Here is a 23,697-nt window from a genome sequence, read left to right as displayed (position 1 = left end):
ATATTTATTCAGGTTTTAAAACATTACCCCAAAAAAGAAGAAAACACAATACAGAAAAACAAGACATTTCCAAGAAAAAATGCAAAAAATAAAAAAAGCAAAAACAGATAAAAAGGAAAAAAATAATTAGAAAATACATACAATCAAAACAGAAACAACCAAAACAAGTTAAACCTTTACATAATTTTCTTTCTATGACTTATTTCCTTGACCTCCTCACACCTCCCCTCTTTGTTTTCTAGTTCAAATAGATATTTCAGCAAATCCTTCATCTTTATTTTTATCCTAATAATTTATCTTAATATACTGTAATTTTCCATTCTCTCTTTCACCAATTAGCCATCCACGTTTACTTTATTTAATCTTATTTCTCATTAAAACTGATATATTTAAACTTATTCTCTTAAAACATTTCCCCTAGGGTCATAAAAATTCCATTCCACGATTTCTCCATCTCTCATAAAAAGCAATTTTTTTTAAAAAAATAAATAAATCTCAATTTATACACTTTAAATTCCCAATTTTCTTTCACCGTCTCCCCTCCCCGGTCTTGGCCCCTACCAACAGTTCCATCGGCTTACAACAGTCCATCAACCGACAGCTATGGTCATTATGGCGCCGAACCGTATTTGAAATGTTTCGCTGAATGTAAAATATGATAAATATTTATAGTTCAGCAGGTTTCATGTTTTCCAGAAAGCAAAATTAATTGGAGTATTCAGACCACTGATACAATAACTAATACCTGATGCAATATACTAAATATATGATAGGGATATCCCTCTCTCTCTCTCTCTTTCTCTCTCGCCCAATATCTCTCCCTCTCTGCCCAAGTGCATCTCTCCCCAACCACACATATGTCAGAGAGTCAGTGTGGTGGAGAGGTTAGAGTGTTGAATTAGGACCTGGGAGCTTCAGCCATAAAACTAGGGACCGTAAAGTTCACTAGGTGAACTTGGGCCTGTCACTGTCTCTCTTCCTAAGCCAGGCTTCCCCAACCTCAGCCCTCCAGATGTTTGGGGACTACAACTCCCATCATCCCTGACCACTGGTCCTGCTAGCTAGGGAGTTGTAGGCCAAAAACATTTGGAGGGGGCGAGGTTGAGGAAGCCTGTCCTAAGCCTAAAGGTAAAGGTAAAGGTACCCCTGCCCTTTCGGGCCAGTCTTGACAGACTCTGGGGTTGTGCGCCCATCTCACTCAAGAGGCCGGGGGCCAGCGCTGTCCGGAGACACTTCCAGGTCACGTGGCCAGCGTGACATCGCTGCTCTGGCGAGCCAGAGCCGCACACGGAAACGCCGTTTACCTTCCCGCCAGTAAGCGGTCCCTATTTATCTACTTGCACCCGGAGGTGCTTTCGAACTGCTAGGTTGGCAGGCGCTGGGACTGAGCAGCGGGAGCGCACCCCGCCGCAGGGATTTGAACCGCCGACCTTTCGATCGGCAAGTCCTAGGCGCTGAGGCTTTAACCCACAGCGCCACCTGCGTCCCATTGTCCTAAGCCTAGCTCACAATAAAAAGGGGAGGGGAGACTGAGTTATTTAAAGGAAAGGTGGGATATAAATGTAATAAAATAAAATACACCTCCCTTCTCCTATCACACGCAGAGAACACAATGATCTCCCTCTCTCCCTCCCACACAGTGCTTTCCCCCCACAGGGGTACTCTCATTTTGACTCAAGAAAACCACCATTTTATAGTTCAAATCAGGAAAAAGAAATACAATAAATGGACAAAAGTACAAAGATTCACAAAATGATTAGGGGTTTGCATACCCCTGGGTCCCCTCCAGAAAAAAGCACTGCTCCCACATCACAAATACATGTTCTCTCTCAGACAAATCACCTCTGAATCTCTCTCACACGTTCTATATGGGGGCATTCAGAAAAACCCCTCCATGGGGCAAAGGAAGCACTAGCCATCAACTTCATCTAGCTGGTGGGAGGCAGAGGCATGAGTCTGCAAAGACACCTCAACTCCTTCCTTGCTTCCCTAAAGGTAAAGTGACCCCTGACCATTAGGTCCAGTCCTGACCGACTCTGGGTTTGCGGCGCTCATCTTGCTTTATTGGCCGAGGGAGGGAGCTGGCGTACAGCTTCCGGGTCATGTGGCCAGCATGCCTAAGCCACATCTGGTGAACCAGAGCAGCACATGGAAACACTGTTACCTTCCCCCCGGAGCGGTACCTATTTATCTACTTGCACTGGCATGCTTTCAAACTGCTAGGTTGGCAGGAGCTGGGACCGAGCAACAGGAGCTCACCCCTTTGCAGGGATTCAAACCGCTGATCTTCTGATCGGCAAGTCCTAGGCTCTGTGGTTCAACCCACAGCACCATCTGCATCCCTCCTTAATTCGCTAGCTTACCTTTAAAAAAATCAAGCCCAGCATGGGGCAAAAGAAGCACTCCTGGACCCTGCCAGGTCCACCTGGCCAGCAGTTAGCAGTGGCCTGAGCATGTGGAGATATCCTTGTCACTCTTCCTTCCCCACCTTTTTGTTTTCAGACTCCCCAGCACAGGCAAATGTGGCCAGAACAAATGGATGACACTCATACCTGAGCATTCTTCCAGGGAAAAAAAGAAAACCCACTCTTTGTGTGTATCGTTTTGGTCTATAGGTCACAACCAGCGAGCATAGTCTTCTTCCATTGCTCGTCTGTAGCATGGGTAGGCAAACTAAGGCCTGGGGGCCGTATCCGGCCCAATCGCCTTCTCAATCCGGCCCATGGACAGTCCGGGAATCATCGTGTTTTTACATGAGTAGAATGTGTCCTTTTGTTTAAAATGCATCTCTGGGTTATTTGTGGGACATAGAAATTCGTTCATTCCGTCCCCAAAAAATATAGTCTGGCCCCCTACAAGGTCTGAGGGACAGTGGACCGGCCCCCTGCTGAAAAAGTTTGCTGACCCCTGGTCTATAGAGTAATAAAGATACTTGAAAGCGGGAGAGTACAGATGAATGCAATCGCTCTGCCCTGCTACCATTTTGGTCACCTAGAATGCTCATTGCATCCCCTCATTTGTGTTAAAAACTTGGAGAATCAGGTTTCTGAAACGTATGTGAAGACTCCATGAGCAGAGAAAGTTTCCAACTTTGAAGTCTGGGGAGATCAGCAAAAGGGACAGAGGTAGTGCAATTATCCTTGTGACCCTTTCTTGATTTAACTCAAATGAAAAACACCCAAAGACAGCTTTAAGCTTACAAGTTTCTGATCTTTGGGTTTAATTCCGAACTTATTTTCACCAGTGTGGTTTAGCTGAAATTATTGGAGTCACACCGGTGCAGAAGCCGGTGGAATTAAGATCTTTGTTTAAGAGAGGGAAGGCGGTTTGACTTAGAACAATATTGTAAATGACTCTGATGTGTTGAGGAAGTCTAAATATCCATGTACGGAGAATATATATATATATCCACATCACACACATCCACTAATGCTGGAAGGAAGCCAGTCCAGCTGCCAGACACTTATTGAAAACCATGTGAGCCAAGCTAAAGACCAAATAATTGTTCCAAATGAAAACTGAGACTTCCCATCTCAGAAACAAAAAGCAAAATCCTGAATTTTGTACTTATGCAAACGCCTTGTTGACGTCAATAGTACTTTTCTGTGACCAAGGAATAGACTCAAATATACTGTTTACACTATGGAAGTTACCTATGGGAATTTTTAAATAACGTATCTGTGTTGTTTTTTAACAGTTCTGACATCCATTGATTTGTTTTCTGTTTGAAACAATATACTTTCCCCCCTACATATAACTAACAGTTGGATAGATTGAAGGTTCAACCCTGGTCTGGAGACTGGAGAATTTTCCTACATCAAACAGTCTCCCCTATCTTAAACAACGATCATAATTATACTGGGTTCTGAACTGGTGTAATTCCAGTAATTTAAACACACAACAAAAATAAAATACTGAGAAACAGAATTCCATCAATGACTCACATCCAATACAGAAATAGATAGTCTTTCTATCTATTTTTTATCTATTTACAGATACAGATAGTCTTTTTATCCCTGCTCTAATGTTCAGTTCTGATTCCCTTCATTTTCTCATGCATCTCAGTTGCCTTAATGGTAGTTCACTGTGTCAATCTCAAGTTATTTCTTTTTCTTCTTTCCAGTAATCTTTCTAATTTTGTGATTAAGGCTAACCATGTTTCCTATCCTTTTAATCTTCACATTTATATCATTTATTAACTTTCTGACTCTTCCCCTGTCTCCCTCCCCACTCAACATCTGCAGAATCTTGGAATTCATCTACATCGTCCACCTCTCATTCTGACATGTAGCTACTAGAAACCAAGGGGAAAGGGGTTGAAATCTAGAAGGCTGCAAATCATGTTAACCCTTCTTTAAAAAGCATATTGAAAAGGTAGAATAAGGGAATATAGATCAGTGTTAAACCAGGGGTGGATACAATAAAACATTAAGATTTTCATTGCATGATAACTGGGCTCAGCAACAGAAAAGGGAAGCGTCCTCCAAATATTATTCTAGACAGAGTTACTATAGTCCAAAGATAAACTCAGCTGAAAAGGCTTGAGCGATTTATCTCTTTTTCCTATGAAACAATTTTCCACCAACCTCATATAACAGAAATGGAAGTTGTTTAAAGAAAACTTAAAATCTCAGTGCCATGTTATGCTTGCTATTAATATTATACTACTAAACAAATGAATGGCTGGATGGTTCCCACCAAATCCGACTTTATTTGGTACTGAATCCACTCTTACTATACCTCTCTGTTCCTGTTACAGATAGGTAGCCGTGTTGGTCTGCCATAGTCAAAACAAAACAAATTCCTTCCAGTAGCACCTTAAAGACCAACTAAGTCAGTTCTTGGTATGAGCTTTCGTGTGCATGCACACTTCTTCAGATACACTGAAAGAAGGGTATAGAAGGGTCTGGAAACTTCTGTTTCAGTGTATCTGAAGAAGTGTGCATGCACACGAAAGCTCATACCAAGAACTGTCTCTGTTCCTGTGACAGCAATCATCTCATTCTAGTCTGATGTAAGGTAAACACAGTTGGCACTGTGGTCTAAACCACAGAGCCTAGGACTTGCCGATCAGAAGGTCGGCGGTTCGAATCCCCGCGACGGGGTGAGCTCCCATTGCTCTGTCCCAGCTCCTGCCAACCTAGCTGTTCGAAAGCATGCCAGTGCAAGTAGATAAATAGGTACCGCTGCAGCGGGAAGGTAAATGGTGTTTCCATGCGCTGCTCTGGTTTCCGTCACGGTGTCCCGTTACGCCAGAAGCGGTTTAGTCATGCTGGCCACATGATCCGGAAAGCTGTCTGTGGACAAACGCCGACTCTCTCAGCCTGAAGCAAGATGAGCACTGCACCCCATAGTCACCTTTGGCTGGATTTAACCGTCCAGGGGTCCTTTACCTTTATTTTACTTTAGATTGCACCTCTTTTTGTCCCAATGTCATATCCAGCCACACCCTATGGATTTATAATAGCAAGTCTCCACCTGATTTTTTTTTTATTGGAAACTATTTGGACTACTTAAAAAAGTAATAATAAAAAACCCTTACTTCTTCCTCCTCCAAGCCAGTTAGGTCCCAGAAATAACTTAGTCTCATCTGCAAACGCTTCCAGTTTTCAAGGAACATGGTGGCTGAGAAAGAAAATCCAATTTTAATCAGAAGAGGGTTTCAGAGTCAAAATTGATTATTCTGATTACCAGTATGCTGAATATTCAAACCCTCCTAATATAGATATGTAGCAAATCAGAGCCTGCGCAGTCTAGAATGATGTCTAGAATAAGGAGAGTATAATCAGCAATACAGGGAACTTTTCTGAAATGAAGCACTACTTTTTGCCTGACGTGAACCTGTTGCCAAACGGTTTCATTGCATGACCTTAAAATTTTAACACTTCATATAATTGAGAGAAAACTTATAACATGCTTTCCAGAGGTTATATTTCCCCATACCTCCAATAGAACACCAGATCTCATTCAGTCTTGAAACCCTAACATTAATAATTTGGGTAGCATTTATCATAATCCAACTTCAAATTACTGAATATTAGTCTGTACGCTCATCATGAATGATAACCTATTAGCCTTATTGCAGTCAAGGGAGTCTTTCTAAAATGTCAGGACTGGTAACTAGAGAAAAGGAGATCAGGACTATTCACTTGCATGGTTGTGGGTCTGCACCCATCTCCCAGGGTGACAGCAGATAGAACAGTCCTTCACCACCCTAATCTTTTCCACTGGCTACACATGTGCAATATCCAATGCCCAAATATCTGAAAATGTCTGTGTATTAGTCCACATATAACATGGTTTGTTTGTTTTTTGTTTTTAAAAATGCTTTTTTTGTTTTTAAAACTATATAACAAAATGTTAAACAGGTGTCAAAGAAATAATAAAAATAAACAAATGTTCATTCCTTAATTGATACCTGTTTTGTATATCATTTTGTAATGAATTTGAAATGACCTCCGACCCTCCCATTATGTTCCCAAACTGAATACCTTAATTACACACTTGGCTTTATTTTCTCCTCGTTATTCTAATTACTTTAAATTTATAAAGTTGACCTATTACTTGCAGAAACGCAATCAAGGCCAGCCGACGGATTAATATTTTGACAGTGTTCTTTTACATAAACTCTGTCAATATCCCCCTCTCTGGTAAATTTTTCATCTGTAACGTCTCATAGCCTTGCCGATATCCTTGCTAATTCAACATACTCTCTTAATTTATTCTGCCAGTCTGATTTGAGTGGGTATAGGACAAACCAAACAACTGTATTTTTTTTAATGGCCTATAGCTCTGCTATTACACTCTACTAGCAAATGGTATCGCTATGACAAGTTGTGTCTGGGTGGTTTATTTTGCAAAGACCCCTGGGAAAATCATAGAGCCCATGCAGGAACTCTCTTGTGATGAAGATGTGGCTCTTCACCCTGGTGCTTGACCCTTGAAAGTCTGAATTTTCAGGATCCACCCTATTTTCTTTGATTGCATTTTCTGTACTTTTTAAAACAGTTTTTAATGCTGTGTTTTAAGTTGTTATTCCCTCACCCGGGATCTTTAAGCAGAGGCTTGACAACCCTCAAGGAGTGCTTTGATGGTGTTTCCTGCTTGGCAGGGGGTTGGACTCGATGGCCCTTGTGGTCTCTTCCAACTCTATGATTCTATGATTCTATCTTAGGGTGAAGAGTGGGTATAATGAATAAATACCCCTGCCCACCGTAGGTGCCCACCCACCCACCAGTGGGAGCCCAACATAACTGGAGGGAACGGCAACCACCAAAACACCACTGGGACTGGGGGATTAACTTGCCCACTGAGCCTGGTGACCCCAGGGCCCAGGGTGTGAGAAGCAGTTCTGGTCCTTCCCACTGTGTGATTTACTTTGCCTTATAGAACTCAGCAGGAGCTGCCATGCTTCCATGTATATCCCTGTGCACAGATGCAAGGAAACCAGGGTCAGCCGCATAGCTGGATCCTGTTAAGTGGAAGAAAGGAGATTCCAGGAAGAACCTTCTGACAGTAGGAGCTGTTCAAGAGTAGAACGGACTCCCTAGGAAGGCAGTGGACTCTCCTTCCTTGAAGGTTTTTAAGCAGAGATTGGGTGGCCAGCTGCCATGGATGCTTTCATTGCATTGCAGAGGGCTGGCCTTGGGGGTCCCTTCCAACTCTACAATTCTATGAACGTGCAATAAATCCACCATGGTGCTAACTAGAGCCCAGGAGAGGAAGCAGAGCAATAAAGAAACAGCCCAGCCTCTCCTTCAAAAGACCATCCTAGACTGCTGCCATATAGCTACTGAAGATACCCTAAGGGCTAACCCCACTGGCCCTGCCCAAGAGTCATTGAAACTTGCATCCTTAAAGAGCATTAATGACCATAACCAACAAAGAGAAGGTTGGCAACCAAGAACCAGTGGCGGAGCTTCATGCTCTGGCACCGGGGGACGGAGAGAAGGTGGGGGCAGGACTGGCATGCATCTTGGGGGCGTGGAGCATGTCCTAGGGGCGTGGTGTGCCACCCGTAGGGGCATGGCGCTCAGCGCAGGCAGGGGAGCAGCAGCAATGGCACCCTGCCTGGATCGCGCTGCCGGGGGCGGTGCACTCCCCCTGCACACCTCTTCCTCCAGCAGCGCCAAGAACAGCTGGGTAACTGGTCTCCTGATCCAGCACTAGTATGTGAAAATTCTTATACAGTGATACCTCTGGTTACATACTTAATTCGTTCCGGAGGTCAGTTCTTAACCTGAAACTGTTCTTAACCTGAAGCACCACTTTAGCTAATGGGGCCTCCTGCTGCCGCTGTGCAGCCGCCGCACGATTTCTGTTCTCATCCTGAAGCAAAGTTCTTAACCCGAGGTAATATTTCTGGGTTAGTGGAGTCTGTAACCTGAAGCGTCTGTAACCCGAGGTACCACTATATAACACACGTGGATCATAACAACATGCAGTTAAACACAAGCTCTACCCCTAATCAACAGGCTCAGTCCACAGCCAAAGGAACTGATAGGGCAGAGTGAGAAAGATTTGCACATTTGTATGGCTGCCTCTGAGACCATTGTCTCCTTAATGCCCAAACTAATGAAAAAAAAAATTCAGAGCTTAGACTGCTTAAGAAAGGAACTATCTGGCATCAAGGTTAATATGCTTGTCTTGTTAGGGCTAATTGAGCGGGGAATTCTAACAACAGTTCCCGCACCTCTGCTGGTACAACCCAATAAACCAAACCAAGACTGCATCAAGAACAAATCTAATCAAGTCTACAATTCTATGATCCTATAATTTCCCCATACCAGTTAAAACACCAATTAACCCCTTTACATGTTTGCCTCTTAACCGACCAACAGGCCCTTGTTTCCTTATTGATACTACTTTTGTGGTGTTCTGTAAACCTGGAAGGAACCCATCATTGAGCATCATCTTATGAATGTTGCCCTATCTAACTGAGGCATATAACATTCAAAGCAAAACTTACCCCAAAGTGCCATGAAAACAGAGAAAAAGACGGTGGCAGGGTTGTCAAATAAGTGGCTGGCGCGTGCTGTGCCACAAGCACTACTAAGGTTCCAGTAGTCACATGTCTTGTCACACAGAGGGCACATGGTGAAGGCATTACGTTGGTCGCACATCTCCTTGCTATGAAGAGCAAAATCCAAAAGATTAGAATAACATGTTATCTGTGAGGGAAGTTGCTTTCTGCTACGGAACAGTCACAGACTTTCATTCAGTGAGAACAGAATGGCAGAAGTTCAGACATCCAGATGATGGCTAAGAGAAGGGAGTATTTATTTAAATTCATTGGTTGTTTTCCTTCTTATTTATCTATTTGAAATATCTGCAGGCCATGTTTCTATTTAAAAAAAAAATTGTAGTGACTTACAAATGAAAACTACGACAAACGGCAGTAGGAACAAAAGATAATTAAGATCTTACCCATTTCTTTGCAGAATCAATCAATACAATTTAATTACAAAAAGAGAATGAAAAATGGCTCCAGTAAGGCAATAAAAATTTAAAAAATCACTAAGAACCACTGAGAAGCATTTCTTCGGGCTTAATGCCAAATGAAATTGAAATAGCATCCCCCTCTAGGTGTGGGAACTTTACAAAATGCTAAGAGGAGGGTGCTATTTAATGGCACCAAGAAATACACAGGAGGTGTCTTGAGCCTTCCCCTGCTCACCATTTTCCTTGCCTTCCCCCTCCCCCTCCCCAGTCATTTCTCCCATCCAAGTGGTTGCTGCAGGTGGAAGAAAAACAGCTTGTCCAGAGTTTTGAGTTGGGCTGCCATCAGTATGCTGATGACACCCAACTCTATCTGTTGATGGATGGCCATCCTGACTCGGCCCCAGACACACTGATCAGATGTTTGGAAGCTGTGGCTGGATGGTTACGTGGGAGCCGGTTGAAGTTAAATCCTTCGAAGACAGAGGTCCTTTGGCTGGGACGGGACGATATGGGATTGGGGGGGCAACTCCCATCTCTCGCGGGGGTGCAATTAGGGCCTGTAAGACAGAGCTGTTCCACCAGGCCTTTGGCCAGGGCACAGCCTGACTCCCTCCTTTGGCAATCTTCACAGAACTCCAGCCCAATGGTTGCCATCAATTTGATTTGAATTAATTTTAGAATGAATGATTTTAGAATGTTGTACTATTTTATTGTTGTTAGCCGCCCTGAGCCCGGCTTCGGCTGGGGAGGGCAGGATATAAATAAAATTTATTATTATTATTATTATTATTATTATTATTATTATTATTATTATTATTATTTATTAGTGTGGAGAAGAAGCGACGGGCAGGGGAACGGCTAAGCACTTTCCCTTTGTCTATCATTTATTTCTTCCCACTCTGATGAACACTCACTTTGGCCATAATAGGACTGTTATGAACACCTTACGCCTCTGAGTGATGTGTTCTAGGTGGAATGCTTACCTAGGTTCAGTTTCCATTGGAAGGAGGTCATTTTGATATTTCAAGAATATTGTAGTTTATTTGCAAATATAAAAGGGTAGACACAGGTGAAGGCACAGCTTAATCCCAGGGAAAGAGATGCTGTTCCTTTACAAAGCCTCCAAAATCTGGCAAGCCCTCTCTGTTTCTCCACTTCCTCTCAGCCGATTGTCATATTTGCCACCTCAACCTAGTTTCTATTGCTTCTTTTCACAAATATCCTCAGCCCTTTCTCTGAACGGTTTTTCCTGTTCAGAACTTCCTGCATCAAGAAACCATTTGCACCCATGGAAACACATGACCTTTGCATTCTGATCTATCGCAAATCTACCAGTGATATTCAATTTCTCTGAGCAGGCCTTACAAGAAGCTCAGCAAAATGCAAAGAGACTGCCACAGCGTGAGCAGCTGAAATACAGTGAGCATGAAAGCAGGTTTCTCCTTAAAAGGTAAAATTAGCTTTGAACCTTTTAAAACAGGGTGGGGAAGCCTTGGACTTGCAAATACTCTTGAATGACAACTCTCAATATACCTAGTTTGGCCACACCTGGAGGACCAAAGTTCATCACCTCCTTTTAAAATACAAAAACACATTCTTATGGCAGAAAAACAGCAGAGGGTGCTACAGATACAGTTTTGCCATAAACTCCACCACTTTAGATATTAAAAGAGTATTTTTGTAGGACAAGGAAATTACATTCTTGTTGGAAAGGTGGGACCTTTTTGGTACCCACAGTAATGTTACTTTCAGTACACCTCGCCCAATGATAGCACAGTTTCAGAATGTATAATATGGAGTTAATGGACAGAATAGAAGTCACATTTATAGTGTAACTGGGAAACTGCACAGCTTCTAATATGTGTGCTTGTCTTTAACCAAGAATGCAGAATCACTACAATATTTATTTAATAGTAATATTTGTGATCACAATCATTTTGCTTACAGTAGCTAGGCACTGTTCACAGAACATAAAGTAAAGGTAAAGGTACCCCAGACCATTAGGTCCAGTCGCAGATGACTTTGGGGTTGCGGCACTCATCTCACTCTATAGGCTGAGGGAGCCGGCATTTGTCCGCACAGCTTCCAGGTCATGTGGCCAGCATGACTAAGCCGCTTCTGGTGAACCAGAGCAGTGCACAGAAACGCCGTTTACCTTCCCGCCAGAGTGGTACCTATTTATCTACTTGCACTTTGATGTGCTTTCAAACTGCTAGGTTGGCAGGAGCAGGGACCGAGCAACGGGAGCTCACCCCGTCGCGGGGATTTGAGCCGCCAACCTTCTGACTGGCAAGCCCTAGGCTCTGTGTTTTAGACCACTCTGCCACCCGTGCCCCATTATTTGTGACATAAAGAGTCACAAATCCTACCTTCATATTTACAATCTAAGAGGCATGGCACCAACTTATGTATACATTCTCTCTGTTAAAAGCACCCAAATACACTCCCTTCCACTACATTGACTTCCACTATCGATTGCAGCCGATATGGCTGCATTTGCTGGGGTGGAGAGGGAGAAGTCAATGTTGAAGCAAACCACTACACATGACTGAAGATAATTGGTAGTTTGGCCCTCAGTGATTAGGCATATGAAGACAGGGGAGTAAGGGGGGGAAAGGCAGAGGATGGAGATATATTTGAGAATGCCAGAACAGAAATAGTTAAAGCTATGGTTTTCCCAGTAGTGATGTATGGAAGTAAGAGCTGGACCATAAAGAAGGCTGATCGCTGAAGAATTGATGCTTTTGAATTATGGTGTTGGAGGAGACTCTTGAGAGTCTCATGGACTGCAAGAAGATCAAACCTCTCCATTCTGAAGGAAATCAGCCCTGAGTGCTCACTGGAAGGACAGATCCTGAAGCTGAGGCTCCAATACTTTGGCCACCTCATGAGAAGAGAAGACTCCGTGGAAAAGACCCTGATGTTGGGAAAGATGGAGGGCACAAGGAGAAGGGGATGACGGAGGACGAGATGGTTGGATAGTGTTCTCGAAGTATGAGTTTGACCAAACTGTGGGAGGCAGTAGAAGACAGGAGTGCCTGGCGTGCTCTGGTCCAGGGGGTCACGAAGAGTCAGACATGACTAAATGACTAAACAACAACAACAACAAAAACATACCAATGGAAGGTGCTGGGCAGATATTTGTATGGCAGGACACTGCAATGGTAGCAAGCAGGGCAATGTACTTTTAACGAATGGAGGACAGACAAGCATTTAAAAGAAACTGGAGGAGTAACAAATCTCATCCTCATTCTTTTTCAGCTTACCAGCTCTGTAAATGGATGTCTTTCAGCACAAAGTCATCGACAATGCACCTGAGCATCATCTTAGATATCAACCCACCCTTTGGATGTGCAATCTTACCTAGGAACGTCACTTTCAATGGTTAAGCATCCGTACAGGAACACAATGATTCCAACTACCGAAGATGGAATAAGAAACTCTGTGTATAAGCCCAGCCAGGCAAAATACATTCCGATTTTTTCTCCAAAATACTTCCTAAAGAAAGAAAACAGAATGTAAATTTCAAAAGATTAGTAACAGTCCTTCTAGGGTTCCCTCAACAGTATCAACGTATTTTACCAACAGTGCAGTTAACCACCCATTGTAAAACAGATAAGTAAAACTGCTTTGATGTGCAAGATATGAAAAGAAAGTGAACTTCCTTTTTGCTATGGACTCATCTACCATCTTAGAATTCCTGCTCCCTGATTGCAGTCATGGGATTTTTGTCTTTCACATGATGGTATATGCTTTGACTCTACAGAGTGGGAAGTGACGGAGGCAGGGTGTTTGTGTAACTGTTCCATGAAGTGGGACTATTGTCCTTTGTTCTTTTTCTCTTTGCTGTCTAATGCTAGAGAGAGAGGGAGCCATGTTGCAGTGCTCCGTGTGTGTTTATATGTAAATAAAGTAGATTAGCCAAAATGCTGCGTTGCTGAGATCTGTCACACGAACTGCGCAGACTCTGTGGATCCCTAAGTGTGCCGGTGTCTGTTGACATCGGTCGCCATGATGTTCGGGCTGAAGAAAGCTTATGAAGCTCCCGAACAATCGACCATGAGGGAGGGAGGGAACATGCCAGTCGGGCATGTGTCTCTGCCGGGGTCCTACTTGAGTGTAGGCCAAGTGTAGTGTCTCCTTAGCCTCTGCACCAAACCCAAAAGGTTTTATACTTGAGTGGTTTCGATTAAGGCAGGGTAGACATCTAGATATCAAATCAATAAAGGAAATCTACTCCAGCACTACCCTCTTATGGGTGACCTACCGACTTAATTCTCAGACTAACATCTCTTTTCCTGGTGTAAATGGGCAGCACACCTTTCAGTACCCATTGCCCGAACGCTTTACTATAAGATCAAGGGAAGTTCAAGGGTCTTTCATGCCATGCAGCAGCCTGGGATAGCAAAAATAAATTGACCAGCCCTGCTTATTACCTTTTGGCAATACAAAATTGCTGGCATTTATTTATTTATTTATTTGTAATTGCCAAGTATCTTCTCTGAGAGTTTGCCGGAAAGGTTACATTCAGCTGTTCAGTGAGCAGTAAATTTATAGACACAGAAGTTTGAAACAATCAAGTTCCTTTAAATATTTAGGAGGGGAAAAATAGGACATGTTTATGTATTATTAAACACAGCATCATAATTGTTAACATTGTTATGTTGTCAACGTATCACTTAGTCATACAAGATTAACCAGAACAGACAGATAATAAAGGCTTAAAATCTGCATTAGACAAAAGAATGAGCGATGAGCATGAATGGAAAAGCAGACAGAGAAAGAGAGAAAGAGAGAGAGAGAGAACATACAGATAAAGCCATAAAAAGTGACAAGTGCATCTAGTTGCTAATCATCTAGATAGTTCATGCTTACTCTCGAGAAACGATGGATGACATTTAAACCCTAGCAATTTTCAGCTCATTTGGAATGCATTAGACGTTAATTGTCTCACTTATTTCTATTCCTCCTGTATCACAAAGTTAAACCTAAAGAGACCTTTAGAAAACTGTAAGAGTGAGCTCAGTAGGAACCAATGCATCATTTTTTTCTTTTCTTTTTTAAAGCTCAGGTTTAGACATTCTCTATCATTTGCATGATTCTGATTATTGTGCCTTGTACTCTCAATGAGTTCTTTCCCCCTGTAGATGTGTACATCTGGTATTTTTTAAAAAGTGAATAAAATTGGACTTTGAGGAAGTCTCAGAAGGAAAAAGAGCAAAGATGTCAAAAGATGTCATTCAGAGCATTAAGTTCAATTACTTTTGTTTCTAAATCAAGAGTTCCAAGGTATTTTGGAGGCACCTGCCTCTTCTGAGTCCAAGCAATGTTGTCTAGAATTTAAATTAATATTTAAGATGATTTGCCAGAGAGACAGAAAAAAAATGTACATAACATGGAAAGATCTTTAGGAGATCAGCAGCAAAATGCTACTTATATATATTCAAAAGTACAGTCCGCTGAGTTTACTTGCAGAGCAAAGGGCATTTTAACACCCCTATCCTGTCAGAAGCGTTTTTTTTTAAGTAGGTATAAATACTTACCGAGAGTTAATTAAGGCTCAATCCACAATAAATTCTCCTATGTATGACCCATTGGAATTGAGTCGAAATGCTCTTCTTTCCCCATAACATTAGAACTCAGTGTCACTTAATTAAGTTGATAGGCCATAGATTCAGGAAAACCAAAGGGAAATGCTTCTTCATACAACCAATAATTAATTTAGGAAATTTGCTTTCTTGAGATGTAGCTGGATTTAAAAGAGGATTAGGCAAATTCATGGAGATGTCTAGCAATGCCTGTTAATTGGGTCTTCCCTTAAAGAGGGCGCATATTGCTGTGAGACCTGGACACCTGACACCCTGTGTTGTGGGTGGGTACACTGGTCAGCCACAACACCCAATTGGTAGGTCCCTCGAAGCTGGGTGCAATCTGGCCAATGGGATGCAGTCCAAACAGCTTGAGGGACCTATTTATGCCCATGCACATGACCCAGAGCTTCCTCTTTTGGCTCATGCATCGGAACACCCCACCACCACCTCTCCCTATATTTAGGGCATTTTGCACTTGCTATGCCGCCGTCTGTTGCCTGTCGTTGGGACAGGGGCACGGCAGGAATTTTCCCCACTTGGCTGATTGGCTGTTACCATTTGGGTTTCGCCTGCCACGTAGCAAATCATCACAACTTGTAAGGTTGTGGATAGGCTCTGGTTCAGGTGATAGGGATGGGAGAACGGTCTCGCCATCCCTATGTGAAGGGTATTCTGTCAAAGGAATCCAGGGACTCAATGGTTTGGTCAACCCCTGAGTGGGGGTTGTGCCCGTGCCTGAGTCCAGGGGGACATTTGGGTGGAGGAGATAGCCCGTTCCCCGCTTTCTGCTTATTCAGGTGTTCACCCTTGGCTGACCTATGCTGGAATCCTGGGTTCCAGCATGGCAGGGAGCTAGTCAAACCAGAGCCTATGCAACCACTCACTTTCTGTAATCAATAAAGTTGTGTCCTAAATTCTGCCAAAAACCCAAACCAAAATTTGAGTGAAGTGTAAATTTATTTAGGGGGGAGGTTTTTGGGTCTGAACATGCAAATCAAGACAGCCAAATTTAACATCCAAGGTTGGAGGCAGCATGCCATTGGATAGTAATTGCTGGAGACAACCATGGGCGTAGGGTTAGAGGGTTAGACCGCACACTCTGCTGGGAGTTTCCTAGAGGTGTTGAGCAAAGTGATGAAAGCGTTGATGGACTGGAATGGTAACCCAAATGTAAATAAAGAAGGAGTTGAGGGATAAAAAGGGGGGTGCATTTTACATGCCTGGGCTATCTGGAACAGCATTTTGATGTGTGACATAGACTGGAAAGAATTTGAAATGCCTTTAGGACAGAAAGGGACAAGATAAACAAAATATACTAAATGTTGCTGAGTCACTTATCTGGGATGCCTATTTGGTTTCTTGCATCCCAGCCTCTCTCTCTAAATCTCCCACATTCATGCAACCGTGAGTCATATGATGTGCAGCTACTTATCTCTGTTACACAACAGAATGGCAAGCAGAAGTCATATCTGTTGCAACACCTGGCAAAAGGTAACCAAAAAGCTTTGGCAGGAGCAGTTTTTGGGCACAGGAGGAAGAATCCAAATTCTGTCTCATAACTTCACTCCGCTTGGGTGCCGCCTTACAGACACATGCCTCCGCATTGTGGTTTTCAAACTTCCTATTTGCAGGGAACCCTTTCCACACTGACCTGTTTGCAGATGCTCTGCTCCCTGCACGATGCACGACTGAATGATGTTCTAGGCTACACTCTCAGTCTCAACAACTTGCTAGCTAGGCTGGATGATCCTCCAGCATGGAAGTGAACTGCTGATGGAATGAGAGATTGCTCTTTTCCTCCATTGGCCATTCCCTGCATTTCCCTGCTCAGCACTGAGAAAGGGGAACATGGGCTGTGTGTGAATAGCGCAGGGGGGATGGATGAGTATGAAGGTGGGGTGTATGGATGTTTGTGGCTGGTGTGGGGGCTGTCCCTTCCACGTTTGCCTTTGGCCCTGCTCACTGCACACAGGGACGGTGGCCCACAGTTTTGAAAAGGTTATGCATCTCTAGATTACATGACCAAACATTTGAATTAATGGAAGTTCTTTTGACACACTATTTAAACGCGATGATGGTTGCATGAAGAGCAATTGCTTGTTTGGCATTCCACAAGAATGGTGTTGCATGTCGAAGGCTCACACTCCATGAACTGGCTTACGCAAGACTGGCACCTGAGTTCAACATGAACTGCATACTCTCCAGGGACAGCCCAGAAATTACAACAGCCCTGGTTTCTGATTTGACCCTGGAATGTCCCTATTTCCCCCACCAGTGAGCTCACAGAGGAGGATGAGCCTCCACTTATCTTGAATGATGATGATGATGGCTGTGGCGGCTGTTGCTGTCTCCATGGCTGCTGCTGCTGCTGGTCGCCTCTCTTGGGCAGCTCGTAGCAAGCAGCTATTGGAGCGCAGGTGAGGAGAAGGAGAGGCTATGGCTTCTAAGGCCCAGTCTTGTGTGATGGGCTGGCTCTGAGGGGCAGGCAGAGGACAGGGCTGCTCCGAAGAAGAGGATTTTGGATTTGATATCCCGCTTTATCACTACCCGAAGGAGTCTCAAAGCGGCTAACAATCTCCTTTCCCTTCCTCCCCCACAACAAACACACTGTGAGGTGAGTGAGGCTGAGAGACTTCAGAGAAGTGTGACTGGCCCAAGGTCACCCAGCAGCTGCATGTGGAGGAGTGGGGAATCGAACCCGGTTCACCAGATTATGAGTCCACTGTTCTTAACCACTACACTACACTGGCTCTTCTTCCTGGGTGGGAAGAAAGGGGGTGCACAGTGCAAGGAGTCTTGATTTTTTTTAAAAAAAATGCTTTGTGCACCTGAGTCTAATCTTCCCACTTTCTAAAATTTATTTATTGATGTGTGTTTTTCAATCTACCAAAGAATCAAATCAAATCAGGATTAAGGGGTTTTCTCAGGACAGTGGAGGATGTGTGTGCTGGTCCCATTGATATAGTGGTGGTGGGAATGACAGGGTCACAAAAGATGGGAGGTTGAGGAGGGTCAGTTGCAAGGAAGTGAGAAATGTCCCTATTTTCATCTGAGGAACGTGGGAGATGGTATGGAACTGAGCAGTTAATGTACTGGATGGTAAATATTTTCCTAAACAGAAAGAGGAAATTCATTTAACTGCTAGGAGACGGAGATGCAAAAGCCTCTCAATGACTTTGCCTCTCAGAAACTAACTCAGAACCTTCAAAAACTACTAAATGACATTTTGGAAAGGTACATCACCTTTCATTAATATCACCTTTCATTAAATCTTCTGCAATAAAATCTGTGATTTAGTATAATGGAAAGGGAGAGGCTAACTGCCCAATGCAAGGCCCCCCTGACCAGAATCTTCCCCTAGTGCAAATCAGTGCAACTTTGCCAGTTTTGCCAAAGAAGGAACTTTACAATTTTGCCAAGAAGCTGTTGCTGCGCAATTAATTACCTTACAAGATCAATAGGCTGAAACTTGTAAAACGATCCATATCGTGCCCATTCTTGATACAGCAGCTGTGTGGGGAAAATAGATATACTGTTGACATACTGCATTTAAATGACAAAAAAATAAATAAAAATTAAAGTTTCAGGGCTTAAATGCAGCCATGACTGGGTCCCATGAGATGTGAGCTCAAGTTTGAAACCTGAACATGCTCCAGAACATGCAAAGTAATAACAAAAAGTGCATCATGTAGCACATATATGAACATCTGGATTAAAATGCAGAGTATCTGAGGAAGAAGATGCTTGATACATGGAGGAAGAAGGCCCAACACCCCTCTTTCAAAATTAACCACTGAGGGTTGTATCAAACAAAGCTAGGCAGCTGACAGTAAGGTTTCCATCAATGAAATGGGGAGAAAATTTCTTTTACACTGATTCACCCTCTTCATCGCATACCGATGATCAGTCTGTTGACCAAACAGAGCCTTATCTCAATGCCACACCAACTCTGCTTACTTTTCTACAGTCAATAAAGTTCTGGTCTGTTTCAACATGTTGTGTTCTGGTTATTTGCCCTTGCCCTTGACAGGGGTTGGGGGTGGCAATGGGGTTTATTACCACTTAGTGTGCTTAAAATAATTCCAAGTCTACACAATACAATCCTGGGTTGTAATCTAAGCAAATAAACCCAAAAAGCCTAAACAGGAAGGGGTAGAGTAGGGACTAGATAAATAATGTGCATTAATCTAGTAGTATACGCAGGTGGCGCTGTGGTCTAAACCACTGAGCCTAGGGCTTGTCGATCAGAAGGTTGGCGGTTTGAATCCCCACAATGGGGTGAGCTCCTGTTGTTCGGTCCCAGCTCCTGTCAACCTAGCAGTTCAAAAACACATCAAAGTGCAAGTAGATAAATAGGTACCACTCCAGCGGGAAGGTAAATGGTGTTTCTGTGCGCTGCTCTGGTTTTGTCAGAAGCGGCTTAGTCCTGCTGGCCACATGACCCGGAAAAACTGTCTGCAGACAAACATCGGCTCCCTCGGCCAGTAAAGCAAGATGAGCGCCACAACCCCAGAGTCATTCGCGACTGGATTTAACTGTCAGGGGTCCTTTACCTTTACCTTTTTTTACCCAACTGAAAGCAGTGGGGCTTGCATTCCAAATAAACATTATCGAATTGGGCTGTATGCCCTGGATACAACTATAACTGAATAGGGTTTACAGTAAATTCAGACAAGGTGTCAGTGGAAGTTCTGAATGAACGCTGCACCCCTATGTATCACGTGTGTTCCAGTTTCCTGGCAACTGTTCCTCACACATCATTGCTCCTCAATGACCTTTCCAGGATATCGTCTTTAAAACAACTATGTACAGGCTATGGGATATATCCAGCTAAGTCATATGCAGAGATGATCCACTAGAATCAATGAACAAGGCAGGGATTTCAATGAGTTTACTCTAAGTATAACTTAGTAAGATGCAACCTTGTCCAATCTTAAACATGATTACTAGTGGAACTTACATCATAGCAAACATGGATAGAATTGCACTGAAAAGCAAATTAAATGCCCATTATTTTGCATACTGCAATGAGTAAGGTCCATTATTGACTTCTAAGAATGATAATATATTGTGAGATAATTATGTATTTCTAGTATATATCAAAACAAATAATAAACAGTTTCTTTTGGGGGCTGTCTGCATAGCCGCCTATCAAGATGGAAAATGTTGCTGAAAATATTTGAGTTGCAGCTTTTCTAAAATATATTTATTATGAGAATTGTTGAGACAAAATGACTCACTACCTCTTCTTTTTAAGGAATATTATGGCAATGTTGAAAAGTGCTTGCCTCTTTTGTCATTATTTTGGCAGTGACTGTGAAAATGTTTTGTTGATTCAATTATATTCTCCCCTCTCGATCTCTTTCTCAACTGGCTTCCTTTGCTATCCATGGTGTCTTCATGTAGCCAAAACTGAATTGCATTCATTGATGGGATTCCTTATTTTTTGAGATCACCCAGCCAGCTAAGATGGGAATTGTTGTCCTCAGGCACATCATCACCCAGATAAATCTAACTGGCCATGCATCATTGTGATCCATCACACTCACTAGTTTGCTGGCATCAGGAGAAAACAAGAAATCTGAACCAGTATTAGTGAGAGCAAGAGCACCAAGACGGATTAAATAAGAATGTTCTCACTATTAAAGCATTTTTCAGGAAATGTCCCCATTGAGGCTGAACCAAAGCTTCATAAAATCACTGGTTTTCCTGAATTCTGAGTGTCATTTCACACAGTGTGTAGGATCTGAACAACGGATTCGAAATTGCAAGAAAGGAGACTAAACATCAGGAAGAACTTTTTGACAGCAAGAGCTGTTTGACAGTGGAAAGGTGGTGGATTCTGTATCATTGAAGGTTTTCAAGCAGAGTTGCATGACCATCTGTCATGAATGTATTGCAGGGAGTTGGACTAGATAACCCTCAGGGTCTGTTCCAACTCTACAATTCTATGAACATTTGCATCATTTGTTTCCCCCCACAAGAAAAACCTGAAGGCGGTTGATTAGGACTGGCCTTTGCTTTATGAGTTGGTTTGTTGTTGTTCAGTCGTTTAGTCGTGTCCAACTCTTCATGACCCCATGGACCAGAGCACGCCAGGCACTCCTGTCTTCCACTGCCTCCCGCAGCTTGGTCAAACTCATGCTGGTAGCTTTGAGAACACCATCCAACCATCTCGTCCTCTGTCGTTCCCTTCTCCTTGTGCCCTCCATCCTTCCCAACATTAGGTTCTCTTCCAGGGAGTCTTCTCTTCTCATGAGGTGGCCAAAGCACTGGAGCCTCAGCTTCAGGATCTGTCCTTCCAGTGAGCACTCAGGGCTGATTTCCTTAAGAATGGATACGTTTGATCTTCTTGCAGTCCATGGGACTCTCAAGAGTCTCCTCCAGCACCATAATTCAAAATTATGAGTTGGTACATAAATCTTAATCAAGGGAGCTTGCTTACAAGAAAATAAAACCTAGTTAGTGTCAGTCTACCTTTGTCTGAGGGCCACACACTGCAAGGAAATGGAAGCTGTATTATGTACCTTAAAGGAAACACCATCAAAAGGGCTGAAAACCGTTTTTTAAAAATGTCTCCCTTCACTTTAAACCTGATCAGGGCATTTCAGGAAATTAAACACTGAAACTATTCAGGTTCAGATAGAAAACAGATGATGTTATACGTAGAAATTCTATAGTCAAGTCTTATGGCTGGGCCATAGGAACATGTGTGAGCAATCAATGCAGTATTTCTGGAAAGAACCTTTTATGTTTTTAATACTTAACACTTCATAAGAGGACCTAAATGGGCAGGTTAAGGAGAAGGGCAGCCCAACTTCTGGGGTGAATATTTTTCCAGGCACTAAGTCTTTTTAAAGTAGCGTTTCCACTTTTTGCTGTGATATCCAGTGAGTCCTTGCAAGATTAGCTGCTATGTCAGCATTTTGCCCTCCAGAAGAAAGTTTCAGCTACCTCTCCTTGGGGCGGATACAGATAAAAATGACGCTCCATTTATTCAGGCTTTATGCACCTCCATTTACTGATGACTTGTGCATCTCTGACAACATGTCATCCATTTGTGGATTTTCAGCACCCCTTAGTGGCCAGATGCTGTGTTGCCAAACTCTCCTTTGGGGGGGGGGGAATCCCACCAGGAAATGTTCCTGTGCATGGGCACGTTTAGCAATTTCAGTATTTAAGGAAAACTGGAAATCTTTCACCAGTCCAATAGAGACAGGATGGAAAGCAAGGCTAAGAAGGGGAAGACTCATAGCATGGTATGGTGCAGTGATAAGCAAGAGCTCTGAGACTTCAGAAAGGCAGCTAAAACATGCACCAGCGGCCTGACTAACCTATCTTCCTTTGCTGAGGAAGTTCAGTCTGAAGAAATGTGGAGCATTTTCACCTGAGTGAAAAAAGCAAATGGACCACTAGGAATTACAGTGGTACCTTGGGTTAAGAACTTAATTCATTCTGGAGGTCTGTTATTAACCTGAAACTGTTCTTAACCTGAAGCACCACTTTAGCTAATGGGGGCCTCCTGCTGCCGCTGCGCCACTGGAGCCCGATTTCTGTTCTCATCCTGAAGCAAAGTTCTTAACCCGAGGTACTATTTCTGGGTTAGCGGAGTATGTAACCTGAAGCGTCTGTAACCTGAAGCGTATGTAACCCGAGGTACCACTGTATTAGGAAAGGAGATGGCAATGAGCATGCTAAGGTTGCTATATCAACCTATAGTTGTGGCCAGTGCTTTTCCCCCTAAAAAATGTTTAGGGGTACTCTCATTTTGACTCAAGAAACCAACATTTTATGGTTCAAATTGGGAAAAATAAATACATGGACCAAAGTAAATGGACAAAAGTAAATGGACAAAAGTACAAAGATTCACAAAATGTTAAAGGGTATGCATACCCCTGTGTACCCCTCCCCCCAGAAAAAAGCACTGCTTGTGGCCACATTTAGGAAATATATATGCAGGTGTGGGATGGGCCATCCCATTTCAAGTAAGATGTTGTAGACTAAAAGAAGACCATCCAAAATTATTGGCCATCTCCTATATTAGGAGATGTTAAAGCATTTAGCTGAGGAAAACGAGAGCCAAAGTATAAATTAGGCTGTTCATGTTTTTTTAGGTACTTAATGTGGTTTTAAGGGGGGGCATATGTGGGACTCTGATCTGGAATGTGCTCCCAATCTGGATAAGGGCCCTATTATTGTATTTTTATTTATACCCTGCCTTTTCCCCTGACAGGGATTCAAGACAGCTTACATATAAAATAAGTACAGGTAAAAAACATTGGGGGGGGGATCGTTAAAAAACAAATAAATATTAAAACTATGGCAGCTTCATCTTGAACTCCCTTCCCCTGCTATCTTCCCCCCAAAATGCTGTAAACAACTAAGGGAATTTTCAGTAGCAATTTTCTGCACTGGGGGTATATTCCAGACTGTTTCAAATGCTAAATGGCCTGGGCTGAGTCAGAGAAGCAGTATATAAATGACCAATAACCCCCCTTCTTTTTTCTTCTGAAATCAATGCACCACTCCCTTTCCTCTCCAAGTATCAAACTAGTAGTTCTGCTTTTGTTTCTTTATTAGCAGGGGATATAATGCTGAAAGCTAGCTATGATAGATTCATTATTTTACAGGCAGCATTCATAAATTATATCAATTTGAACACTTC

The 23,697-nt window shown here is 42.9% G+C and overlaps 1 protein-coding gene across 1 annotated transcript in view; it reads right to left on the bottom strand.

Moving 5' to 3' along the window:
• The window catches only part of ANO2 (anoctamin 2), a 137,986-nt gene that overhangs the window by 69,505 nt on the left and 44,784 nt on the right, over nucleotides 1-23,697 (bottom strand). The window contains exons 9-12 of the mRNA XM_081860946.1: nucleotides 18,478-18,542; nucleotides 12,805-12,939; nucleotides 8,969-9,129; nucleotides 5,543-5,625 (exon numbers count right to left, since the gene is read on the bottom strand). Coding sequence (XP_081717072.1) covers nucleotides 5,543-5,625; nucleotides 8,969-9,129; nucleotides 12,805-12,939; nucleotides 18,478-18,542 — 444 coding nt within the window. The remainder of the gene's footprint in view (nucleotides 1-5,542; nucleotides 5,626-8,968; nucleotides 9,130-12,804; nucleotides 12,940-18,477; nucleotides 18,543-23,697) is intronic.

The sequence above is a fragment of the Podarcis erhardii genome (genome assembly GCF_964252035.2).
Source record: "Podarcis erhardii genome assembly, chromosome: 5".
In the NCBI taxonomy this organism is placed as follows: Eukaryota; Metazoa; Chordata; class Lepidosauria; order Squamata; family Lacertidae; genus Podarcis; species Podarcis erhardii.
This window is presented reverse-complemented; position numbering and strand designations above follow the sequence as displayed.